The sequence below is a fragment of the Lipophrys pholis genome, assembly GCF_963383615.2.
Source record: "Lipophrys pholis genome assembly, chromosome: 1".
Lineage (NCBI taxonomy): Eukaryota > Metazoa > Chordata > Actinopteri > Blenniiformes > Blenniidae > Lipophrys > Lipophrys pholis.
In genome coordinates, this window is record NC_137635.1 from 54,574,838 (window position 1) to 54,602,337 (window position 27,500).

Consider the following 27,500-nt stretch of genomic DNA (forward strand, 5'->3'; position numbering starts at 1 on the left):
GAACGGGACGTGGCGGTCTTGGCGGCGCTGTGCGGACCCTCGGGCGGCAGCGTGCCGCAGCACTGCGACTGGCGGAAACATTTGCTGTACTCCTTCCGGACCTGCGGGGGGCAGGAGAGTTCAGAGATCAGAGGTCGGGAGTGATGGACGCCGAGCGAGTCAGACGAGCCGCCGCCGCGGCGGAAAACATTCCAAACGATGAACGACTGCAATCCGACGCTGAGCGGCGCCGCGACAAACTAAACCGCCGCCACCGGTTCATTTCTGTCTCCATAACAAACAAGAAAAAACATAAATTCTCACATCCGTGCTCGAAATGCGTCAACAAATCAAGTCGTCAGCGAACAGACGCCTCATTTTCATCTCTGAACTGCTGGAAGAGTTTAAATCTGAACCTCCAACTGGTGAAACTAAATCTCTTCTTCACCTGAACGAGTCGTAAAACTAAATCTCTTTGTTGGAAAGTAGAAAACGTCACATTGGTTCAGAATCTTTATCAAAGTCAACATGGACTTACTCCGACAGAAGTACACAGTTTTCAAAAGTGGAAGTACCTACGGAACTCGGACTAAAGTAAAGTGAGGAACGGGTTTATATGTAATGAGATTACTGGATTAGGGGATTAGTGGAGGCTCACTGCTGGAAGCATTAAGTTGAACTCTGAATCGGATGAGGAGGAATCAATAAAGTCTGATTTCTTTCTTCTTCCTTTCTGAAGTTACACTGTCAGACGTTAGGGTAATCTGATTACATTTAGGTTCAAACATAATCCGAATACAGTCAAAAAAACAGAGCCACAGTTCATTCTGATTAGTGTACAAGTAATCTGATTACCTTCAGATCTAAGTATTTGATCACAGGTGTATAAACATGGGATTGTAGTCAGTTGTGAATATACTCAGATTACATTCCGGGGTAATGTGATTACAGCCGCGTGTTGCCGGTACCTTCTTCTGCAGCAGGCAGTGGAAGATGAAGATGAACATCCCCTGCAGCGTGTTGAAGATGGTGAAGAGGTACGCCATGACGATGGAGGAGTCGTTGAGGAAGAACAAGCCGAAGGACCAGGTCAGGCCCAGGAGGCAGAGCAGGGCGAAGGCCCCCAACACCCAGGACCTGCACACACCCACACACACCCCCAGGGGGCGTCAGCTCAGCCACAGGCAGGAAGCAGCCAGTCAACCCGCTGAGGTACAAGATGGACGAAGACAGAGTCCATAGTGCGGAGGACTTCTAAACCCAGGAAACCAGATCAGTCAACAGGACTGAGTCACGAAGAGAATGGAGGAAGAGGAGGAAGAGGAGGAGAATGAGGAGGAAAAAAGAAGAAGAAGAAGAAGAACCACATCTCACCTCCTTCATCAAAACAAACCCAAGGAACAAGTCTGGAAGTTTGACTAACATCTCTCAGCGTTTCAGGATTCAGAAACATGTTCTGGCGTCCCTCAGGGACGATTCATGGGGACATTCTAATTATTTCCTTCGCCAATGAAAGTTGGACGAGAAGGTATGGTTTTTGTCTGCGTCTATTTATTTATTTATTTATTGGTTTGTACGTATGTATTTTACCAACTTTTCGCCCAAACTATTGAGCCGAATTGCATGAAATGTTCAGGGACGGTTTGTCTTCATCCAGGGACGATTTGTCTTTATCCAGGGACGGTTTGTCTTCATCCAGGGATGATTTGTCTTCATCCAGGGACGGTTCGTCTTCATCCAGGGACGATTTGTCTTCATCCAGGGACGGTTTGTCTTCATCCAGGGATGATTTGTCTTCATCCAGGGACGGTTTGTCTTCATCCAGGGACGGTTTGTCTTCATCCAGAGACGATTTGTCTTCATCCAGGGACGGTTTGTCTTCATCCAGGGACGGTTTGTCTTCATCCAGGGATGATTTGTCTTCATCCAGGGACGGTTCGTCTTCATCCAGGGACGATTTGTCTTCATCCAGGGACGGTTTGTCTTCATCCAGGGACGGTTTGTCTTCATCCAGGGACGGTTTGTCTTCATCCAGGGACGGTTTGTCTTCATCCCGGGACGCTTCCATTAGATTTTGAGAGCAACTGGGTCGAAGGTCAAGGTCTACATCAAGAAAAGGTCCGAAATTGTGTGAAAAGTGTTTCCGTCATAACATGGTCAGTTTTAACGACCCGATCCTCTGATGTGTCACATGATGCAGTGATGTCATCACCCTGGCTGCGGGTCAAACGTCAGGGGGTCACAGAAATTGTAAAAAGTGCGAACATCAGTGTCAAACTGTGACGACATGAATCAAACAAAGGAGCCGGACAGATGATGGAAGCAGCGGCGGATCAAATGAGCTCGTAATCCATTGGTTTCCATGGTGACATATGTGGCATCTACCGAGTGCAGCTCTAGTTTATTTGTGTGTTGTTTATCGGTGTGCACCAGAGGGAGACGTCCTGTTCTCTCGTGTGGATCGGAATCATTAATAAACAGAAAGCGATTATCACTTCTTTTTTTCCTGTCTGAATCAATCAGCGAGCGCCACCGTTACTTCTCTGTTCCAAGTTAGCACATTGGACACAGACGGTAAACACGCAGCAGATTGGATGAGGACCCCAATTAATGACAGTTAATGAGTTCTGACTTCTTATCGTAACGTGTGAAATCCAGCATCTGCAACTGTGACTTCTCCCTCCGTGCGCTAAAAACAAACCTGAGAGACGATTCAATGCCTTTTGGTTGTTTTTTTTTTTCCTTCCTGGTTTGGAAGCAAATCAAAGCGGCTGCCTAAAAATCAAACGCCCACGTAACATATGTTGGCCTGCCCTCAAACATACTGTCGCACAAGAATCCCGGGCGCGGAGACGGTCAGGGACTCGTCTCTTTATCGACCCAACGCAGCCGACGGCAGGAGGGAGGACCGCCGTCCCTTTCTGTTTGTTTTGGCCGTCCAGGACTCTATAGGCGGCGCCAGCGAAGCCGTCCTCCGAGGGAAACCATAAACCCCCAGCACAGAAGCAAAGAGATAGCAAAGGTCAGCTGTGCAGTTATGAGAAATATAAAAGGCAATATAACCCCGCGTCGTGCAAATATCCAAATCATAAAAAGAAGTAAAGAGGCGGCACCTGGAAGGAGAGAGTTATTGGTGTGGCCAAGTTTAGCAGGAGAGGAAATCAAATAAACGCGCGGCGCTTTTCTGGAAGCTGCGGCGGATCTTTGTGGCGCTCATCGCTCACCTGATGCCTCCCAGTCGCGACGAGTCGGGCTTCATGGAGGTGGAGTGCTTCACCATCTTGTACATCGTCACCACCAGGAAGATCAGGTTCACCTGCAGAAACACAACGTCCACAAAGGGGCGCCAGGTCAACCCGGGTCAACGCGCTGAGGAAGAATCCCAAGACGTGAAAGTGTGACGACATGAATGTGTTGTAACTGGCATCCATCCCTCTGTCGTTCTGTCCATCATCCATCCATCCATCCATCCATCCATCCATCCATCCATCTATTGATCCATCCATCCATCTATTCATCCATCCATCCATCCATCCATCTATTGATCCATCCATCCATTTATTCATCCATCCATCTATTCATCCATCCATCCATCTATTGATCCATCCATCCATCTATTCATCCATCCATCCATCCATCCATCTATTGATCCATCCATCCATTTATTCATCCATCCATCTATTCATCCATCCATCCATCTATTGATCCATCCATCCATTTATTCATCCATCCATCCATCTATTGATCCATCCATCCATCTATTCATCCATCCATCCATCTATTCATCCATCCATCCATCTATTGATCCATCCATCCATCTATTCATCCATCCATCCATCCATCCATCTATTGATCCATCCATCCATTTATTCATCCATCCATCTATTCATCCATCCATCCATCTATTGATCCATCCATCCATTTATTCATCCATCCATCCATCCATCTATTGATCCATCCATCCATCTATTCATCCATCCATCCATCCATCCATCTATTGATCCATCCATCCATTTATTCATCCATCCATCTATTGATCCATCCATCCATTTATTCATCCATCCATCCACACCAGTTTGTAATCCACTTTAATAATCGAGGTTAGAACTCGTCCAAAAACCAAAACCTCTGAACGATTCCAAAACAGTAGAAAACCTCTTGGGCTGACGTGACCCTGGAGCAAGGCTCAACACGAAGCCAGCGACAAGCTTCAAAAGGGTTCAAACTACTCTGATTACTCTGGAACCAGCCAAAGAGGGTTTAAAACCAGTAAAAACATAAACACGACAGCTTCAAACTAAACCTCACATCAGATGAATTTAGATTAAACCAGTTTTAACCCAGCTTGAAGCCAGGCAGAAAAAGCTTTAGACTGGTCCGGAACCGGATCCAAACTACTTCCTGTTGGGTTCAATCAGTTTCTGTTTACTCTGTGTTTCCTTTATTTAAAACCCTGAGCGATTTCCTGGAAGACCAAACCTCCGCTGAGCCTGTTTGACTCCCACAAACTTTATATCACACAACCGAACAATTTCACCCTGAAACGCTGAAGCGGCTGAAAACGTGACTTCCTTTGAAAGTTTTTCACAGTAAATCTGCTGGAATCTTAACGGATCTGTGAAAGATGAAGTGAGTCTCCAGGATTAAGATTCCATTTTTCGGCTCCACCTTCCCCCCCCGGTTTGGTTTCCCCCCCGCCGCCTCCGAGCCCAGAACGCCGCTTCATTCACCACCACTCTCACGCTACTTTTATTTATCTGCTGGGTTTTCAATCACTCATCTTCAGCCGGGTGGTAATTACCACGTCTTTGTTGAGTGACAAACTGTGAACAGAGTCACGTCTGTGATGAACAGACGGTCGGTAATCAGGGGGAAGTATTAAAAAGCCTCAGAAGTAACAAACAGAGCAGAAAGTGGCGTCTCACCGGCTTTAATGTGGAAACAGCATTTCACTTTTCACGCTGAATATTACTAAATCTATTATAGTGTTGGTGTCAAAACAAACAGGCCAGCACCGAGAGCAATATGAAAATTTAATACCTCTGTGCTGATCATAAAGTGAGCCGGCGCTCAGAGGAAAGCAGCGGCGAGAGGTTATCGCTCCACGCAGCGCCGTCCTGCGATATGAGACGCGTTCAAAAAGTTCTCACGTCTGTCCTCAAAAAAAAAAACCCTCAGTGAATCCAGCAAATACCCTCTAATGAAGAGGCAAGAAACAAAAGCTCCACAGACTCAGGGAGATTCAGACGATTCCGCGCTCTCAGATAAAAGATTTCATGTCTCTGTCCTTCCAGAGACGTTTAGGACAATGAGGAATCTGACGATGTCTCCTTTCTCCACCTCCTCACCTTCAAACCGCCAGGAGCATGAAACTACGACCAAAACCAGCTGGCAGATACTCCACCATCAGTTTGGAAGGATTTAATTAAAACAGCTTCAATGTCGTCTAAAAGTGAGATTCAATCAAGGTTTGAACTGAAGCCGCTCACGAACTTTAGACCAGTTTTAAATCAATAAAAAAATCTGTATAAAAATCGACTTTAAACCAACTTCTGCTCAGTCCGATCACCAACTTCAAGTCACATTTAAACCAGCATCAAACTACCTCAAGACAGCTTATAAGTCGTCTAAAACCAGTTTTAAAACCAGCCTAAAACAAGGCTTGAACCAGAATTGAAGCAATTTAAAACCAGGTTTAAACTGGAGCATAAAGTAGCTTTAAACCTGGTTTAAACTTGTTCAAGAAGGAGAACCAGCTCCAAACCACCAACTTCAAATGACATTTAAACCAGCGACAAACCAGTAAGAATGTTCAAACCAACACAAAAACCAGCGACAAACCAGTTTAAACACGACTTCCAATCAAGGCCTAACACTGCAGACAAACATTGGACACTGTGGAATCCTTCATCTGTCCGTCGTTCATCCATCATAGTGGAAAGAAGTCAGAAGTCTGAAACCAGGTCAAAACAGCTTATAAGCCCAGTTTGGTCCAGACTCAGAAACCAGCGTCAAACCAGAAGCAGTTTGAAACTGGATCACAGCTTCCGTCCTGCAATATGAGCTTTTCCCTCTTTTCTCACGTTTGTCCTCAAAAAGCTCCAAATAGGAACGAACTGACCCAAACAGAGAGAAGCTGAGGAGAGGAGGCCCGTCTGGAGCTGAGGCCAGGAAAAAGCTTTAAAACATCCAAGCTGTCCGGGCAGGGAGGTTTCCACGCTCCCGGGACGCTTCAGTGGAAAGACTGCAGGGCCTGAAACCACAGCAGGACGCCGCCACCCACCTCCACCCACCTCCACCCACCTCCACCCACCTCCACTCTGGCTACGGACCATATTTACCCTCCGCTTCTGTAAATATTCAGCAACAAACAGGAATACATTTGGATATTTTTTTTTATCTTATTAAAAACGCTCTGGTATCTGCTCGCGGCGTGCGTTCGCAGAGCGTGACCAATCTGCTCTACATGAGGAGAAACAGAAAGCAGGAACCAGAAGCAGACGATGTCATTTAGAGAAAGACGTCTGCTCCTGCTGAAACCTGAAAACAGACGCAGCCAAACCACCAACACCTGCTTCTGCAGATTCTACCTCTTCTACTCCAATACAGCAACGAAAACACTTCGTACTACTCTCTAGTTAAAGGGCTCAGAGTATAAGCAGAACTCACTTCCTGAAGGTTCTCCAGCAGTACTACTCGTCCCCATACCTGGACTGACGTCCCAGAAGTGAAGACAGTCTGTCCTCTCTGTCCCTGGCTTGTTCCAGGTTTTAAAAAGTGTGTTGCTCCAAGCAGCCAATCAGAAATCAAACCCTATATAGTGTCATCGGGGGTTTAGCCAATCCCAATCAAGGTAGGCCCTCCCTTTGACTCCTCCCACAATTAGGCAGCTCTGCTCTGGCACATGGCACCACGAGAGGAAGTACTTCCTCCTCTTCCCAAGATGGGCATGTGTGGGCAGAGCCAGTCCAGCTCACACAGACACAGCAGATTCTGAGTGTAGCTCCTATGATTAAGTCTTTGCCCATCTCCTTTCCTCCGCCGTCGTTCCACACGACACCATGAAAACTACTAATAACGATGTAGTACATATCCTAGGTGGCGCTGTAACGCTGCCACAGAAATACAACAAAACCAGAGAAGAAGAAAATCCAACGTCTCCACTGTGGAACCCGTTTTCAGAAAAGCTGTGGCGGGAGAACGAATAGAAACGATGGTTACATGAAACGAGGAGCGGGAGATTTTAATCAAATAAACAAATCCGATTTTTAATCAAATGTTTAGATGCGTCCATCTTTTATCGAGAGCAGTTGAAATATTGTCCATTGATCAGATTAGTGGCGTGAAGCCGAGACCGCGGCCTCATCACGTCCTGCTCTGGAGCTTCCAGCGATTTGAACCAGACCAAACTATTAAAAGAAGCGGCCACACTAAAGAAACATGTAGTGGGATTACTTTGGCCCTGACGCAGCGTGGCGTCCATCAGGGAGCTTCTCTGAAGTCTCTTTCACCGCCGAGCGGCGAGGCGGCGGCAGGTTTGTGTGGCGGAGAGAAGCTGCTCGGCAAAGCTAACGACCGGCGTGTGAAAGGCTTTCAGCTCGCCGCCACGAGGGAACCGACGCTCGCGTCTGCAGACACGGATCTGATGAGACGGACGGCGCTCTGTGATTGGCCGTCCTCCACCGTGTGTCCGCGCCGCCGCTTGGGCCTCGCCAGAGTGTCTGCACGAACAGGCGGCGCTCGGCATGAAATATTAAGGGCCGAGGACGGAGGCGGCAGAGCGCCCGGATTGGCTGAGGGGGAGTCATGATCCTCAGCAGGCTGCGAGCGGCGGTAATGGCCGTCTGGCCCACCCCTTCATTACCGCCATGTTCACCCCCCCCCAACACCAGCAGCCTTGTTTTCCCACCGAGGAAATGACCTTCACGCCTGAAACGATGAATCCTCCGCCTCCCCGCCACTGTGTGTGTGTGTGTGTGTGTGTGTGTGTGTGTGTGTGTGTGTGTGTGTGTGTGTGTGTGTGTGTGTGTGTGTGTTTAAGTAGTTGCTGCTCTCCAGTTTGTGATTTCAGAGGATTTCATAGCTGAGCGGACGCTGACGTTCTGGTGTCAGCGGTAATGGAAACACTTTACTCTTCATGCAAAGTGGAGTGAGAAAGCAACGACTACAATAAGACACACACACACACACACACACACACACACACACACACACACACACACACACACACACACACACACACACACACACACACACACACACACACACACACAGTATTTTGAGCTCTCTTCATTAGAGGGAGGTAGAACTCACCACGATGATGAAGGTCACGGGTCCGATGAAGCTCCAGATGAAGTGGTTATCAACCCTCAGCCAGCATCTAGAGGGAGCAGAGGGTCAGAAGGTCAGAAGGTCAGAAGGTCACGTGCAGAACCTCCTATCATCTCGCTGCCAAAACAAAGCAGTGTGTCACAAATCGGTGGCGTTCCAACCGGAGGGGAGTTCTGGCCCGGCGCCAAGAGCAACCGGCGCTACTGGAGTCAGGACTTCAGCCTTCAAATATGAAGCGCGTGTGTGTGTGTGTGTGTGTGTGTGTGTGTGTGTGTGCTCACACGACGCCTCACTCGGTATTTTATCACACAGAAGCAGCGCGGGAGCGAGCGAAGGCCGAACGCAGTTAGAAAGAAGCGTTTTGCTTCAATCCCATAAATCCGACCAACAAATGGCGGCGGGCCGGCCGAGAAGCCGCGGAGACTTCTAACTGACAAGGTCGGCAATTATTCGCAAGCACGTCCTGAAAAGCCGGCGCGGCTCGGCCGGCGCTCATTAACGCTGCTGCTTGGCTTCTTCTGCCACCGACAGGCTGCGAACGCGGCGCCGGGCCAGAGGCGGACTCCTCTTGGTGACATCACCATCATTAGCGCGCCGCGCGGCGGCTCTCTTACGCCCGCTGTGTGCCGTAGCTCCGGTAGTCGATGGCCGCCGAGATGCCCACCACCACGGCCGGGATGAGGTACCCGGACACGTAGTAGTACTTCCTGCGGGAGAACTCGCTCTCGAACACCTCCACCAGCATGAGGTAGAGCTGCACGCCCTCCAGGCACATCCAGGCGAAGGCGGCCAGGAAGCAGAAGTGCAGCACGCCGGCGATGATGGAGCAGACCAGCTGGGGGAAACAGAACCAGAACCAGAACCAGACGTCAAAACCGGTTCCTTAACCTGGAAATGGTCAGGTTTACATTCAGTGTTGAGAAGAAGCCGTTTTTAAAGAAACCATGTTGAATTCATCTGATTTGAACAAACTCAGGTAGACTTGGTGGAACCTCCTAAGACCCGAATCCAGATCGAGCAGCTATAGAGCCGCTGCAGAACAGAGCCACTATAGAGCCGCTGCAGAGTCACTATGTAGCCGCTATAGAGCGAAGGAAGTCAGTTAGAGATTTAAGGTTTAAGAGCCGAGGAAGAGAGACACTGCAGGCATAAAGAGCCTCGTTCATTAGCGGAGTGAGAGTTACAACAGGGCCGGGCCGGGCCGGGCCGTCCCCACGGTACCTTCGGTTCCGTCATGTTGATGCCGACGAGGAAGAGGAGCTCGCCGATGAAGAGGTTGAGGCAGAGGTTCTTGTGGATGGTGTTGCGGTCGCTCTGCAGGCCTCGGAAGAAGCAGAAGGTGAAGAGGCTGATGGCGAGGCAGACCAGCGACACGGCGATGCCCATCCGGGTGATGACGGTGAGGAGGAGCTCGTGAACGCTGCCTTCCCTCTGCACACACACACACCGAGGACGGGAATCAGACCCACAACTTTACAACGCTTCAAATAAAACACGCTCACAAGAAGAACTCGTGTGAAGACTTCCAATGACTCACATTCACAATGCTAACATTAGCACTAACGAATCCCGAGCAACACGGCATCGCCGCTTCTACATTTTATTCATTAAAATGATTAGAATTGCAAATTCTTTGGCGAATGACAGCTAATTCTTACTAATTAAAACCAATAACGTTGATTAATATATCTCACTCAGCATTACTAGCGCTTGTTTCAGCAGGTTTAATTGCCAGATCGGCAAATCAATACCGACTGAAAGCACGAAAAAAATGCTAATATTTGTGCTACTAAACATCATTAAATGCTATATAATGTTATTCTGGGAGACGTCAAAATAAAAGCTTCTAAATGCTAATATTAAAGCTAATTAACAGTAACAGACAGTTAGCACAACTAAAATCTGTTAATTCTCAAAATTAGCATTACTAGCGCTGTGACTCAGCAAGTTGCATGAGTTTAATCCCCGAATAGACAAATCAATCAATCAATACTGATCGAAGGTAACAAATGTGTTATTAAAGACTAATGCTAGCGCTAACAATAGCTACTATTTGTGCTACTTAACACCAGTAATTGCTATGAAACATTACTCTGGGTTAATGTCAAAATAAGTGCTTCTAAATGCTAAAAATAAAGTCGATTAAAGCTGATTTTAGGGAAAATACAATCCGAAGCTAAACCTCAAAATTAGCATTACTAGCGAAGTGGCTACGCCGGTAAATCAGGTTCGAGCACGACGTTAGCGTTTCGATCCCAAAACGAGAGAAATAACCAACGAGACCCAGATTCAGCATTAGTACTTATGAACGCAAATATTAGCTCTAATGCTAACATTAGCACCAGAGCTACGAATAATTCCTTGAAATGTGAATGTTACAGTTTATAAAGACTCGAAAAAACTCCCGAGATCTGAAACCTGAAACAAAAAGGGATCATATTTACAAGAACTACATTTCAGTTTCTCTGAAAATAAACTCGTAAGTTTCCTTTTCTCGTCGAACGTTTGGCAGCCGCGACATCCGGAGGAGCTACGTTACCCACAAAACACCAGCACAGGAAATCCCGAGCTAATGCAACCGGATTTAACCGGAAAACTGGTTAATATAAGAAAAGCCGTCACAGCGTGTGTGAGATTGCGTCATTATTACATTTCTGAGCTGATTTGAGCCACATGAAGAGGAAATCCTCGGCTCAGTCGACGCTCACGTGGAAGCTTCCGGTTAAACTGTGAGACTTTTCATCCCTTTTTCATGATTAATCTGCTGAAGTCACGATCCGCTAAGTGTTTCACAGAAACACGGGAAAGAAAAACCCCAAAAAAAGTGATGAAACGGGTCAAAAACACTCGTTTTAGTTTAAGTGACGCTGAACGCGAGCTAGCAGGGAAGCTAACAGCATGTAGCACCAAGTAGAATTCAAAGGTAACGTTTGTTCAGATTATCAGCAGTTGCAGTATTTTATACTGGTTTTTATTTAGCTTTTGGCCTCGCGTCATAAAAGCTTCCAGACTAGTTCCAATGCAGCTTTTATCGGAGTTCCACTAGTTGGTGCTGTTGTTAGCTTTTGTAATGGAACCACACACAAGCGCCAGAGAACAATGAGCTCTAAACATGAAGACTGGAGAACACAGACGTTCTAGTGGACAGACCACCAAGATGGATTGTTATTACTGTGACTGTCAAAGTAAAACTACCGAGGTGGATTGTTATTACTGTGACTGTCAAAATAAAACCAACAAGTTGGGTTGTTATTACGGTGACTGTCAAAGTAAAACTAGCTAGTTGGGTTGTTATTACTGTGACTGTCAAGATAAAACTACTAAGTTGGGTTGTTGTTATGGTGACTGTCAAAATAAAACCACCAAGTTGGATTGTTATTACTGTGACTGTCAAAGTAAAACTACCAAGTTGGGTTGTTGTTATGGTGACTGTCAAAATAAAACCACCAAGTTGGGTTGTTGTTACGGTGACTGTCAAAATAAAACTACCAAGTTGGGTTGTTATTACTGTGACTGTCAAAGTAAAACTACCAAGTTGGGTTGTTATTACTGTGACTGTCAAAGTAAAACTACCAAGTTGGGTTGTTATTACTGTGACTGTCAAAATAAAACCACCAAGTTGGGTTGTTGTTACGGTGACTGTCAAAGTAAAACTAGCTAGTTGGGTTGTTATTACTGTGACTGTCAAAATAAAACCACCAAGTTGGGTTGTTGTTACGGTGACTGTTAAAATAAAACTACCAAGTTGGGTTGTTATTACTGTGACTGTCAAGATAAAACTACTAAGTTGGGTTGTTGTTATGGTGACTGTCAAAATAAAACCACCAAGTTGGATTGTTATTACTGTGACTGTCAAAGTAAAACTACCAAGTTGGGTTGTTGTTATGGTGACTGTCAAAATAAAACCACCAAGTTGGGTTGTTGTTACGGTGACTGTCAAAATAAAACTACCAAGTTGGGTTGTTATTACTGTGACTGTCAAAGTAAAACTACCAAGTTGGGTTGTTATTACTGTGACTGTCAAAGTAAAACTACCAAGTTGGGTTGTTATTACTGTGACTGTCAAAATAAAACTACCAAGTTGGGTTGTTGTTATGGTGACTGTCAAAATAAAACCACCAAGTTGGGTTGTCATTACGGTGACTGTCAAAATAAAACTACCCAGTCCAGGAGTCATGATATTTTAACTATATCACACAGAGTTTCTGTCGTCTTCAAAACATGAAACTTTTTTGAAACGAAAAATAACTTTTCACTTGAAAAGTTGTCATGGCAACGGGGCGTATGTCCAGCGTACGAAGCGAAACCCCTCAGAGGGCGGGGGCGACGTTGTCTCGCCGTTGTCGTGGAAACGGGGTCCAAAACATGGAAATGTAAACAGTGAAGAATGAATCTTGCGACTCTGAGAGGTTGAAGGAGAGTAAAGAGGGAACATGTGCCGGAGGAGCGAGGCTCCATGTGTACGAGCGTCTCAGCAGATGTGGAAAACCTCCCAGATGTTTTCACCTGGCACGTATTACAGGACCGAGCTGAAGGCCTGAAAGTGAGGCAACTCCTGCTGGGATATTAGTAATTTTATGGGGAGCAGGAGCAGAGCGAGGGGGGGGGGGGGGGGGGGGGGGGGGGGGGAGGGGGGCTGCGGTCTGGAGCTGTGGTTCAGGTTGAGGTTAGAACAGATTACAGGCTCACCAGTTCACCAGTGGAAACAGATTATTAAACACGCCACAAACTTCTCTACATTTATTACTGGCGGGCTGCACTCGCTCTAATTGGGTCGTAATTATATTACTCCTGTGAGAGAAACGCCGCGCGTCAGACCGCCGCCGCCGCTGCCTATTCCCGTGTCATCGCAGTGACGGCCACAAGGGTGGGGGGGGGCTTACCACGTTGCCGCGGTGCGCCATGAGGATGGCGAAGTTGGTCAGGTGACTGCAGGAGCAGGTGGTGTGGCTCTTGTTGGTGTCCAGCAGCTTGCAGCCCTGAGTCGACCAGTATCCCATCATGCTTCGCTCCGAGTAGTTCCAGAAGGAGCAGTTAGGGTTGTAGTAGTGCTCCTTCTGCAACACACACACACACACACACACACACACACACACACACACACACACACACACACACACACACACACACACACACACACACACACACACACACACACACACGCACCATGTTAATACAAAATAAATGCACAAATCATCAAATTATTTAGAGTTGGGAAATAAATAAATCCTGAAAAAAAAAATCTGTGACCTTTGACCTCTGATGAGGTCAACAGGTCTGGAAGATTATTGGCTGTAAAAAAAAAAAACAGCTTTAGAGCGTGTCGGAGGTTCAGAAAATCATGGTGAAAGACTCTAACCATTGTCTGTGGACACTTTTAAAAACCCATCATCTATGGACATCCCCAACCTGAAATCAAACTGAAAACTAAAGACAAAAAAAACAGTATAGGCTAAAAACCATAGTCTGAGAACACTGAAATCCACTGTCTGTGATCACTCCGTCTCATCTTTGTAATGTCTTCAGCCGTTCACGTCACTGCATCGTCTTCACTGATATGTTAGCGTCCCTGCTTTTCTGACACAGCCTCCTCGCTCAAACATCCCGAAGAGGGGGGGCGGGGGCTCTGGGCGGGGGGGCGGGGCTTACGTCCAGGTGCTCCAGCGTGAAGATGACGGGGTCGGCCACGAACACGCGGCTGGACTCCTTGGTGATGGAGGCCGACAGGATGTGCGAGTTGACGGTGAGCGAGAGGTTGTGCTTGTTGGGCTCGCCCGCCGTCCTCAGCGTGGCGTTCTCCGTGCTCAGGAACTGACCCAGGTGCTTGTAGAGCACAAACACCAGCTTAGCCACGCCTGCACACACACACACACACACACACACACACACACACACACACACACACACACACACACACACACACACACACTGTGATTGTTCCTGTGCCGTCAGCCTGTAAAAGCTGCTTCTTCTCCCAGATTTCCCGCTGGAAGTAGCATTAGCATTAATCCAACAGCGACAAAGCCGCTCTCTGTTAGAAGTAACTGCTCTGGATAATGCTAATGCTAAAGCTAACAGTGGGCTCAGGTCAGAGAGGCATTCAGGCTAAAGAAGTAGAAGAAAGTTTGAACAAATGATGGCATTTTCTTCTGTCATTCATATTCTAATCATCTTTAGCATGTAGCCTCTCTACTGTGTAGCCCCCGAAGCTCGTTAGCATGTAGCATGCTGTACAGATCGTAGTTTACGTGATGCAACTGAATGCTGAAGGCTGTCAGTTCCAACCAGACCAACATGGCGGCCGCACACAAACTTTCTCTTTTATTACTGAAGCAGTTCAGAGAAATGTCTTTCGGGAAACTTTTGAAGTGAGAAATAAGCTGCAGTTGAAAAGTTAAAAGGCTGCTTCACAGATGTGTGGCTGCTGTGAGGGGGCGTGGCCTGTGAGTTGAGTATGAAGTCTCCTGCAAAACAAGAATTGGTTTGCCTCCAGTAGAACACAGGTCTTATAAAAGAAGGCTTTGTTTAAACATGCTAAATGCTAATCAACGCTCATGTGGCTACAGGCTAATGCTAATGCTACTTGTAGTGGGGCTGGTCTCACGTTTTTGTCCGGAGGACTGTTATATTAGTTCAGGATTAATGAGGCGTCGTCTCCAGTAAATGGGAGTTTAGTCTAATAGTAACAGAGCTGAGCTTCACTGGCTCTAGCAATGCTAATGCTAAAGCTAAGGGTGGGCCGAGCGAGGAGGACAGAGAGATTTCATCGCGCAGCGCTTATCGTATCATCTGAAGCTAAATATAATTTTTTTTTCCAATTAACTGACGCCAATCGCAGCAACTGTGAGAACAGGCTAAAGCTAATGCTAATCACGGGGGGACGTCTTTCCCGCCGACAACTTTTCTTTGTGAAACTGGGAGTTGAGAGCCGTTAGCATTAGCGGGCAGCGACGTGACGCTTCACTCACCGTTCTTGCTGTTGACTTTGACGGTGTTGGAGGAAAGCTGCAGCGTCGCTCCGCCCTTGTTGGTCTGAGGGAACCTGAAGTCCTGGACCTGACCGTCGGTGCTCAGCACGTACACGTCCAGCACTGTGGGGGGGCGAGGGGGGCGAGGGGGGGGGGGGGGGGCACACAGGGATTACTCAGGTCTCCAAAGCATTACACGGTGTTCAGCAGAGCGATAGTGTTCAGGGCTACGTGTCAGGACTGCTAGCTCATTGTGCTAACAGCCTCTCGGCAGCGAGCCCCCCCACAGAGAGTCATTTACTTAAAAAAGCGTGTCGCTAAGCTGTCGGCCGCCATTGTGCACGCCCGCGAGGCAGTGCAAACATCACAACAAGGACGGAGAGAGATGGCGGATGAGCGGGCGCCGCAGAATGAATGTCAAATATTCACAGGATCAAAAAATATCATTGAGCTTTTTCTTTCCCCCCGTGGCTTCAGATAACTGAGCTGCAGCAGCAAATCTCTGAAAATCCTCCAAACTCCGGCAGCCGCTCGCTCCGGTGCGCCGGCTGCCGGGTGGCGCTCGCTTTGATGAGTGAAATTACTGAGGGTCAAGAGGACGGCGGCGTCAGCTCAGACTCACTTCCTCACATCCACCAGTCCTGACAGACCACAGCAATGGTTCCCCCACTCCGGCTTTTAGCCCCTTCATCATCCTCCTCCTCCTCCTCTTCCTCCTCCTCCTCATCCCCCTCCTCTCCTCCCCCCATCCTATCATCTTCCTCCTCCTCCCCTCCTCAACCTCTCCTCCCCTCCTCCTATCATCCTCCTCCTCCTCCTCATCCTCCTCCTCTTCCTCTTCCTCCTCCTCCTCCTCCTCATCCCCCTCCTCTCCTCCCCTCATCCTATCATCCTCCTCCTCCTCTCCTCCTCCTTCTCATCCTCCTCCTTCTCATCCTCCTCATCCCCCTCCTCTCCTCTCCTCCCCCCATCCTATCATCTTCCTCCTCCTCCCCTCCTCAACCTCTCCTCCCCTCCTCCTATCATCCTCCTCCTCCTCCTCCTCTTCCTCCTCCTCCTCATCCCCCTCCTCCCCTCCTCCTACTCCTCCTCTCCTCCCCTCATCCTATCATCCTCCTCCTCCCCTCATCCTATCATCCTCCTCCTCCTCCTCTTCCTCCTCCTCCTCATCCCCCTCCTCTCCTCCCCTCATCCTATCATCTTCCTCCTCCTCTTCCTCCTCCTCCCCTCCTCCTCCTCCTCCTCTCCTCCCCTCATCCTATCATCCTCCTCCTCTCCTCCTCCTTCTCATCCTCCTCCTCTCCTCCTCCTTCTCATCCTCCTCATCCCCCTCCTCTCCTCCCCTCATCCTATCATCTTCCTCCTCCTCCCCTCCTCCTCCTCCTCTCTTCCTTTACACTTCATTTCCACAACAACATTTCCAGTGAAAACACATCGTTTTGTTTTGTTTTGTTTCAGAATAGTTTGACGTTTCCACGGAAACAACAGTAACGCTGAAAATCATGTAGTTTACATGTCGGGCCACTAGTCGGCGCTGTTGTTAGTTTCAGTACTGAAACCCTATACGCATGCATTTCAGACGCTTATGTCCAGATCACATGATCTGAGTGTTTGAGTCAACGCTGACGAGTTTGATTCAGAAGTAATCGGATTAAAACGGCGTCATGTTGACGCTTCTATCTGATTGGACCCGACTGACGTTGTGATTGGACGAGGAGACGTGACTTTAAATGACTCGTCGGCTTTGCTGCTCGTCACCTTCGTCGTTTCCTGATCAAACAAACACAACAAACTCGACCGGTTGATCTTCGGTGCGTCCACATGTGATCACGTGACCGAGATAATCCGATCTAATAATCAGATCTGCGTTTTAAAAACCTACTTGGGTGAAAAAAATAAAAGCCAAATACATATGGTCATGGTAAAATAAGAACCAGTGCCAGAAGCTCTTTTATTCAGCGCCAGGAACAAAGAAACAATCAGGGCGACTCGCTCTTATCAGCTCTGCTAACGGCGGCTAAAACGTGACAGAGGAGAGCGACTGAATCCAACAGTTGGTTTCTTTGTTTCCCCCGAAGGTCCGAACAGTTCGTCTCACTGAACACGTTCAATGAGGCGACTTCACAAAGCAAGAAAAAGATTAAAAATCAATGAGGTCTAAGACAAAGAGGGCGAGAGGAGGGGTGGGGGGGGGGGTGAGCCTTAGCAACAGAGAGCTACGAGCACAAAGCCCACAGAACTGAGTGAGATCATGTCGTTAATAAACTCCAGGAGGACCAATTGGCTTTATTTGCTTCTGGTAACAGTGGCAACGCAGTTATTAAAGTAATATCAGCGTTTTCTCTGTTACGAGACGAGATACTTCAATACTTTCATGCGGAGAAAAGTCACGAACTAAAACCTGATTGTTTCTTGTTCGATGATAAACGTGTCGACGTCACGAGAAATAAAGACGAACTGCGGTACAAGGTGAATGACGGTGAGCGGGAGAGCTGCTGCGACGCTAACGATGCGTCTCATTAGCTGCAGCTAATGTGCTAATGCTGCTAAACGTCAATATGACATAAAATAATGATATTTTAATTTGTGACGCTAAATACGGAAGTCTTAGAATCAAATGCTGCTGATGAGCAATCTTAGCATGACCAATGGTCAGATTGGTGCAACGCAAACGTTAATAATGCTTATTTTAAATGTTACAACAGCTAAATGTGAAATTTAAAATGCTCGATAGATAGATAGACAGATAGACAGATAGACAGATAGACAGATAGACAGATAGACAGATAGATAGATAGATAGATAGATAGATAGATAGATAGATAGATAGATAGATAGATAGATATTGCTATCAAGTTAGCATTAGTCAGTGAATTGGATTGTTGTAGCTTAATGCTACTAGTGCAAATAAATATTAATAAATACTCACATTAATGTGACTAAGTCATAATTTTAGTGCTACTAAATAAGCCCACTCGTGCTATGAAATGCTAATATTAGCAGAGGTATGTATATAACGCTGGTAAACATTTACATTAATCGTACAAAATGCTTACAGTCGAGCAGATACAGGCTAAATGTAGGCGACAATATTACAAGTAATACAAGTAATATTACTAGTATAGTACTTTCTTTTTCTTTTCTTTTACTAGAACTAGTATAGTACTTATACACACACCCATATATATATATATATATATATATATATATATATATATATATATATATATATATATATATATAGGTAAATAAGTGCTGCTACTTTTAAAGCGAATGCTAGCTCGGCTCTCCAGCCACTAAGCCACCTCAGGTGTGTTTCTGAGTTTAAATCAGATTATTTTTCTGTCGGAGGAAAGTTTGAGGCTCAGCCGACAAGCTGACATTTACTTTGAAAAACAGGAACAGTTTCGAGGAGGAACTCACTGATGTTCTCTGCGGGCACTTTGACGACGGCGGGCTCGATCAGGTTCTCCGCCAGCACGAAGGCGCCTTCCTCCAGCGTGTCCAGCAGCATGGTGGCGGCGTGCGATTGCTCCGTGGCGTTCATGTCCTTCCAGGATTTCAGAGCTTCCGGCCTCAGGAGGTTGTCGACGGTGTCCACGATGGCCTGCACCCACGGAGACGGGGTCAAAGGGTCAGCCTGCTGCTGGTTGTTCCTCTGGTCAGGGCAGGAGTTTAATCACAGAGCAGGGAACCAGCGAGCAGATGAAACACAACAGGAGGGGTCATGCATGGTCACGGGGAGCTGACACATCAACACGGCCTCCACACCGAGATGACCATTAAAGAATTCTCTTTGCATTATTTATGTTTTGTTTACGATGAATCGGTTTAATTTGAGTCTCTGGTGGAACGATTGCTTCACTGAATCATAACGCAAACAAGCCCGAAGGCAAAAAACAAAGTTCTTTTTCTCCTCCGTCTAAATGGAGCCGTCTGAATGCTGATTTTTAACAAAGATTCTCCCGAACGAGCAATCATCATCATCATCATCATCATCATCATCATCATCATCATCATCATCATCATCATCATCAACATGCTTCAATCTCTAATCTGCTAATACCACAGCTAATAAATCAGCACGACTCAATTCCAAAATTAGCCCAGCTAAATGCTAAATGCTACCAATGTATCTCGATTGCAGTTTAATGTAAAAATACTACTACAGGGCTGCAATGTCGGCACGGTTACTTCTTAAAGTTAGCACTGCAAAGTGTGAATATCAGGGAAAGACGCCAACGTCTGTGCTCATTAGGGCCGGGGAAACAATGTGTGGAACAGCCTGAACACAGGAAGTGTTACTAATGCTGAAGCCAGTTTGAGCGGCAGCAGCTCCATTTCACTGCGGATTAAAGCAACGAGCCTCCAGACCTCATTCACACTGTCAGTCTTCAATAGAACCAGTGGCACCTTGCTGAAAGCCTCTAACTTATGTGTAAATTAGAACCTCGGACCAGGGACCCGGGAAGAGCAGAGAAATAGTCGAGGTTTTAACTGTTAACATACCTTAATGAGAGGACAACCTCCTGCAGGGGGCGCTGCTGTGACGTTTAATTCAGTCAAACATAAGGCTCGTGGATAAAGAAAATCAGAAACCACCAAGCAAGGTGGTTAAATTGCATTTATAGGTGTTTTTCTTTACATTTCACTGTATTTTATGTTGAGATTGTTGTCATTTTTAGTACGAATTGTGTGATCTCGCAAAGTTCTTCCGTACACTGTGACCACAAACTCAAGATGAAACTGGACCGGATGCGGCTTCTGAAGTTACATTTTATTTAGTATGTATTTTGTATACCTCTATGTGTATATTATATTCATGTATATATATATATATATATATATATTGTATAGCCTCCAGTGGAATGATTTCTTCATTGAATAATAACGCAAACAAGTCCAGAGGCAAAAGAAACAAAGTTCTTTCTCTCCTTCATTTCAATGGAGCCGTCTGAATGCAAATGTTCTCCCTCAAGAGCAATAATCATCCTCATCCTCACGATGAAGGCCGGTCGTCTTCCTCCTGAACCGGATCGGTTGGTCGGGCTGCAGCTCGCTTCGCCTGCAGGAAATCTCTTCATTTCCTGCGTTCTGACGAGCAGTAAGCAAACCAAACATTCGGCGGCATCCCGGCTTCCTTTGACCTCGGCCGGTTCACCCTCTCCGCTCGCTACCCGGCGAGGCGCCGCCCCCTCGGCGCCGCAAATCAAGACTGACAATTTAACCATAGGTGCCATTAACCGTCGCAATGACGATAATTAACCACAACAAGAAGTTGCTCACTGTACCAATTAGTCACAGCTGTGATTATCCAAAACACTCATCGACCGCAGACGGATCATCCGCTCGCCCAGAATAACGAGGACCGCCGTCCGCACGACATGTGATTAACCGCAATGTTTGTGCCCACCGAGCGCTTGTTAACCGCCTGCTCGGGGCCGGGATCGAACACGGGTCCCTATAGGCGGACGTCCAGACGTCCGCACAGTGGAAATCACCTTACAAAACCACATGCTGCCACCAGGGGGCGAACCCCAGGGCGCCCTGCGGGGACGCACAGATTAGTGGACATTGTTGCTCGAGGTGATTAAGAAGAGAGTGAGACCTCACTCTTCCTCCTATCTCTGCTGAGAGGCGCTCACGTGCAGCGGAAAATAGCTAATGCTAGCAGGGGAAAAACACACTTAACCTTTCAGGCTGTTAATGCTAATCACAGCTACTGTGGATTCAGGATGATACTAATGCTCATTTCTGCCGCGGAGCAGGACAGAGAGGCAGCGGCTCAGATTGGATAAAGACTGCTAATGCTAATGCTAATGCTAATGCTGGAGGACCCCGGTCGGTTTTAATTTAGTTTTAATAAAAGTAGGAAAACACGAACTGATGATAAAACAGGAGGAGAAACAACTAATGCTGATGTCAGAAACGTACATACTTCTGTCTCACAGGGAGGGGCAATTACCACTGTGTGTGTGTGTGGGGGGGGGGGGGGGGGGGGGTATTGAAACAACAGAGAAGAGCTGACGAGATGGAGGAGAGGAGGAGGAAGAGGAGGAGGTCAACAGGTACTGAAACATGACAGACAGACTGCATGCTGGGAGTCGGTCACCATCAGAAAGGAGGGGAGGGGTAATAAAGACAGGTGGGGTATTAACATATATGGGGGGGTTATAAATATGGGCGGGGGGGGGTAACATCCTGGCAGATATACCTTCATGTACGCTCTGCACGTCTTCTCTCTCTTTTGAAGCTTTTCCACACAACAAGAGGAGCAGCAGGATGAAAACACACCGCAGAAACAGGAAGTGAGAAAACAGGAAGTGTCTTACCATCAGGTGTCACCCCCCCCCTCGCCCACACCCCCACCCCCCACCCCCTGATTCAATCTGAACGTTCCAGAAATTAAGGAAAAGTTTCTAAGGAAACCTTTGGGATTAAACTTCTATTAGTGAAAGTCTTTGGACGACTTTCTGATGAAAAGGCAACGAGAAGAAGAAGAAGAAGAGGAACTGATGAAGGCAAAAGGATGAAGAGGAAAGAGGAAGAAGAGTAGCGGCAGATTGAGATCCTCCTCATTCAGGAAGCAGATGAACTTTTGTTGTTTTGTGTTTCCTGTCAGAGGAAATTAAACTTCTTTGTGTCTTGTGATAATCCCAGAACGTGTGTGTGTGTGTGTGTGTGTGTGTGTGTGTGTGTGTGTGTGTGTGTGTGTGTGTGTGTGTGTGTGTGTGTGTGTGTGTGTGTGTGTGCAGCACCTTGTTGAAGCTGCGCCCTGCAGAGTCCTTCTCGCTGGGCCGGAGCTCCTGCAGCTGAGCGTCCAGGATGTCGACCAGCTGCTCCATCAGACGCACCGAGGAGCTGACGTCGCCGGCGAACACCGGGCCCTGGGTGTGGCGCGCCAGCTCGTTGGCGAGGCTCGCCGCGTTCTCGCCGCTGCGGATCTGCAACGACAGGACGGCGGAGGTCAGGGGGCGAGTGGAGAACAGGAAGGGGAGAACGTCTGCACCGACCTGCAGGGAGAAACTCCACCAAACACCTGAAATAATCTACCATGTTAAGAAACTAAAAACATGGAGGATTAACAGTAATCCAGCTTCTAATTCCAAGTGACTTTTCTCTGTAGGAATTAACAAGGATTATTAGTCGTGTAGTTTAATGAATGTTTCTTCTATTCGACAGGTTCAGCCTCAAGCTGGATTTAATCTCATCATTTTAAACTTCTTTCAAGGTTTTCATAAAACTTTATTGTATTTTATGCTTGTTGTTTTTCTGTTGGTTTGTGTTGATTTGTATTTGTTTTCTCTCGGTTTCTGTTCAGATCCACATTCAATCTCCTTTATTTATTCCACGAGGGGCATTGACGTAGTTTCCCAGTGTGTACTTCTACATACATACATACATACATACATACATACATGCATTCAGTCATCAGTCGTTCATCATTGTCTTAGTTTATATTCCTTTTCTCTCGGTTTGTATTTGTCCTCCTGAGTGTTGTTAGCGTAGCCGCTGAGCCTCGGTCCAGCTCTCTGGGCACTCCGAGTGTTTCTGGCTGAAATCGATGCTTCTCCTCGCTCGTCCACTGCCTGTGTGAGTTTTTCTCTCTTCCACTGCCTGAAGCAGCTTTATGTTTCTTATCTGGACGTCCACATCTCAGCCCGACCTGCGTCACATCAAAGCTCGACCTGCGTCACATCAAAGCTCGACCTGCGTCACATCAAAGCCCGGCAGTGAGAGTGGAGAGCAGCTTTGATTCTCGCCGCTCGGCAGCTCTCTGCCGCTCTCTGCAGCTCTCTGCAGCTCTCTGCCGCTCTCTGCAGCTCTCTGCCGCTCTCTGCAGCTCTCGGCAGCTCTCTGCCGCTCTCTGCCGCTCTCTGCAGCTCTCTGCCGCTCTCTGCCGCTCTCTGCCGCTCTCTGCCGCTCTCTGCAGCTCTCTGCCGCTCTCTGCAGCTCTCTGCCGCGCTCTGCGTCCCTCGTCCTTCCTGTGAGGAGCGCCCTGGACCAGAGACACAGAAGACGTGTTTGTGTCCTCGGTGGCGTCGGGACTTCTTACCTTCTGGGCCACCTGGGTGACCCAGTGGGAGGTGCAGTTGCTGAGGTCCGGCCCTTTGGAGCACCAGGTCCCGGCCACGGTGCAGAGGAAGGACGCCACGCCTGCAGCACAACAAACAGCGTCACAACTCACATTCACGGAGGGACCCTGAACGCACCGCGGGGTGGGTGGGTGTGTGTGTGTGTGTGTGTGTGTGTGTGTGTGTGTGTGTGTGTGTGTGTGTGTGTGTGTGTGTGTAAGACAATAAATAATACACCAGTAAACAATGTTAAAAGGAAAATGTAAACTTCGGGGACGTAACAGGCCAAAAAGCTTAAAAATGCGAAGTGGCATCAAACATATAGAACTGAATTCACGTCTTGGAATAAACAGATTGATCATCATGTAAACAGATTATAGTAAACAACTTCTCCTGACATCTGGAAGGTAAACAAACACCGATCCTGGTTTGAACAAACATGTTTATTATAAACAGAGAAACTACGACACGAGTTCACATGGAGCTGAGCTCAGTCTGCTGAAGGACGACTCGTCTGGACTCCTTTAATCTGGATTGTTCTGGTTTAATCTGGATTGTTCTGGTTTAATCTAATTTGTTCTGGTTTAATCTGGTTTGTTCTGGTTTAAATCCGCTTTGTTCTGGTTTAATCTGGATTGTTCTGGTTTAAATCCGCTTTGTTCTGATTTAAATCTACTTTGTTCTGGTTTAAATCTGCTTTGTTCTGGTTTAAATCTGGTTTGTTCTGGTTTAATCTGCTTTGTTCTGGTTTAAATCTGCTTTGTTCTGGTTTAAATCTGGTTTGTTCTGGTTTAATCTGCTTTGTTCTGGTTTAAATCTGCTTTGTTCTGGTTTAAATCTGGTTTGTTCTGGTTTAATCTGCTTTGTTCTGGTTTAAATCCGCTTTGTTCTGGTTTAAATCTGCTTTGTTCTGGTTTAATCTGGTTTGTTCTGGTTTTAATCTGCATTGAAACGGGTTCTGAAATGGGATTAAAACGTGTTCCGGGTTGATCTTTAATAATTTTTTTAGGTGGTTCTGAACTGGATTGGACTTGGGCTAGTTTTGATCCAGAAACCAATCGAAGCTTCTGATTGGCTGTTTGAGCTGCGCGATGCCTTCAGGGACCCTGAACAGGAAGTCCCTGCAGCTCACTGCATCGCGCCGTCAAGTGAAACCTGTTTGTGTTTGCTGAGGCGGGAGTCAGATTAGGAGGTTTTAAAGTTTCAGATTTCCTCAGCGCGGCGCGTCGTCGTATTTATCGAGTGCATCAGATGTGAAACGCCGGATCTCAGCGATATCCTGAATATGATCAAAAGCGTCTTCCTCCCCGGGGCTCCCGGGGTCCGTGTGAATCCCCTCCGCTGGAGCGTCTTCCCGCCGTCACGGCGCTGACAGCTCTGTCAGCCTCCTGACGGGGTGTGAAGGTAACTTCAGCGAGGCGGCGGCGGCGGCGGCGGCGCTGTCAGCTGAACTCCCATAATGACCCGACTGCACAGCTCACACACTCCAGGAGAGGAAATCTTCAACCGGCCGTCAAAACGTCGCCGTTTACATCACGTCTCGTGAAGCGCGATGAGACACACTCACTTTCATGTGACGACGGATCTGCAGCTTCCAGGAAACGATCTGCCTCCGAGGCTCCGACTGATCGCCGCTTTTATTTCATGAGTCCTTCACTCCGGCTCTGCTTTTTGAATGTTTACTGGATTACTTCATCTTCCATACTTTATTACTGCAGAGTACCGATCCCCCTTGAACTTTTACACATTTTGTCACGTTAAATGTACTTTGCTGGATTTTCAGACGGACCAAGGTGAAGTGAAGTGGAAGGAAAAGAATCTGTGGTACTAAATACTGTCACAGTATTTCTCCTCCCGAGTCAATACTTTCCTCCTGTAACTGTAATCCCACCTGAAGTCTGTTGAGCTCCGTCCGCGGCGTCTCCACCACACTTTTGTTTTGTCTTTGTAAAATAACTGGAGTTGGACAGTCTGTTGAGCCTCGTCTTTCTTTTTCTATCCATCAGCTGTGAGCCGCCGCCGCCGCCGCGTCCCGCCCGGAGACAAGCAGCACCACAGCATGATGCTGCCTCCACCATGCTTCAGAATCCCAGGAAAACATTGAACTTTGTGGTTGAAATGTGACGATCAGTGGAAAAGTTCAAGGGGAATCGATGCTTTTACTTTTTCGTGTCTTTTTTATTGAGTATTTTCTATGATTGATATGTTTCGGATTACTTTTGCTATTTTTTGATGATAATTACAGTAATTTATGTGAAATAATTCATTACGATATAATATTCATGGTTATTTTTGCATGTTTTATTTAGATTTTTTCTTTATTTTTTAATATTGTATGTTTTTTAATCATTTATTTACAATCTTATCACTTTTGTGTATTTAATTTATTCAATATTTTATTTCCTTTAGTGATTCGCGTCACAGAATTCTTCTTCCAATTTCATTTTAACAGTTGTTTTTTCTTTGGAGGCACAAATTTGATCACATTTTTTTTAGGGAGGGTATTTATTTATTTATTTATTTATTTATTTATTTATTTTTAACTCAATTACGTTAATTAATCGTTTCATTTATCGTTTCATTTACAAACATTTTTACTCTTAGGATTTTAGTGCTGCACATTTTGAAAATGTTTAATATTGTTAATTTGTTTCCCTGATATATTTTAATTTGCCCAATTGATCTGTCTTTATTGAAATTGATCCTTTTATCTTTTTAGTCGTTCAAATTCTTCAAATACATTTTTGCTTTGATGTTATTATTTTCTGCATTTATTCGTCTGTTTGTTCATCATTTCTTTGATTAATTTATTCTTTCATTTAATCATTTTCAGAATTCATTGATTTTGTTTTTCACATTCTTATTTTTATATTCTGAAGTTGTTTTATCTTTTATTTATTGCTTTTAACATTTATGTATTTATTAATATGTATTATCAGTTTCTATTTTATTTGTAGCATTTATTCCTTCTCATTGTTTTATTTGTTGTCTTGTAATCTTTATACATTGCACAATTTTATAATATTTCTTTCTTTTGATTTACCAAATTTGACCCATTTTATCGTCTTTTAGACAATAAAAATCTTTATTTGCAGCTGAATTCTGTTGCCGATTTTATATATGTACACTGTATATATATATATATATATATTAATTCCTAAAAATGGATAAATATTGTTCCTAAAGTTTTGGTGAGAATCTGAGCACACGCCACACGCCACACGCCACACGCCACACGCCACACGCTAAGCACGCCAGTGAAGAGAATAAAATCTGATTTGAAGCGTTTTGGCCTCCATCAAACAGCCGACAGAGGAAATGACCGGAGAAGAAGCTCAAACAGTCTCATCGTCCCTCGGCGTCTCTACGGCGTCACTTCTCATCATTTATCGGCTGAGAATCAGATTCCAGGAGCGAAACAGAATGTGAGGAAGAGCGAATAAAGAGAATAATCCACCCCCGTGTTTGTTAATCTCAGCTGGGCACAATAAGAGGAAGAACGAACAGAAACGTTTCAGATTAGAATCAGCAGACGTCCGCGGAGCTGCTGCAGTTACAGCGGATTACATCAGCTCGTAAACAGCCTTTTTATATCGGGCGGAATATTTGATAGGTGTTTCAGACCGAGTGGGGAGAAGCTGTGTAATCCCCCAACGCTCCTGTTGGGACGCCAGCGGAAAGAAAACATGAAAGAAGAAAACGGGATTCTGTGTTGGAGGTAGAAACACGTCTGAAGAAAACTGAAACGAATCCTGTAAAGCTCAGCAAACATCAACGCCACATACTGACGGGAATAACTACAGTTACAGAAATATACAAATATAAATAAATATAAATATAATAAAGGTATCGTGATAACTTCCTGTCATGAGAATAACGAGTTAAACACTTTTGAGAAGTGGCCGTTAAAAGCCGAGACAAACGTTGACCAAAATATGACGCCACTGGTCGGCCGGATTAAGTTCACGACCCCCAATTATGGTTTTTAATCTGGATGAAGCTCATTAAGGTAAAGAGCAGATTGATGAAAATGACCAAAACTAAAATCACACCATGGATCAGATCATTTCATATCAGCTAACTGATATAAAAACACATATTTGGTCACGTCTGATGAATTTCTCTTTGGTTGACCGATACAGTCACA

The 27,500-nt window shown here is 46.2% G+C and overlaps 1 protein-coding gene across 2 annotated transcripts in view; it reads right to left on the bottom strand.

Moving 5' to 3' along the window:
• Positions 1 to 27,500, bottom strand: part of adgrl2b.1 (adhesion G protein-coupled receptor L2b, tandem duplicate 1) — a 158,803-nt gene that overhangs the window by 18,779 nt on the left and 112,524 nt on the right. For both annotated transcript variants that reach the window (XM_080483259.1, XM_080483260.1), the window contains 12 exons: positions 23,335 to 23,435; positions 22,037 to 22,222; positions 18,702 to 18,885; positions 15,279 to 15,401; positions 13,960 to 14,165; positions 13,194 to 13,367; positions 9,532 to 9,741; positions 8,925 to 9,145; positions 8,293 to 8,359; positions 3,204 to 3,295; positions 948 to 1,116; positions 1 to 101 (listed from right to left, as the gene is read on the bottom strand). The exon at positions 1 to 101 is cut by the window's left edge and continues 28 nt beyond it. In XM_080483259.1, coding sequence (XP_080339385.1) covers positions 1 to 101; positions 948 to 1,116; positions 3,204 to 3,295; positions 8,293 to 8,359; positions 8,925 to 9,145; positions 9,532 to 9,741; positions 13,194 to 13,367; positions 13,960 to 14,165; positions 15,279 to 15,401; positions 18,702 to 18,885; positions 22,037 to 22,222; positions 23,335 to 23,435 — 1,834 coding nt within the window. The remainder of the gene's footprint in view (positions 102 to 947; positions 1,117 to 3,203; positions 3,296 to 8,292; positions 8,360 to 8,924; positions 9,146 to 9,531; positions 9,742 to 13,193; positions 13,368 to 13,959; positions 14,166 to 15,278; positions 15,402 to 18,701; positions 18,886 to 22,036; positions 22,223 to 23,334; positions 23,436 to 27,500) is intronic.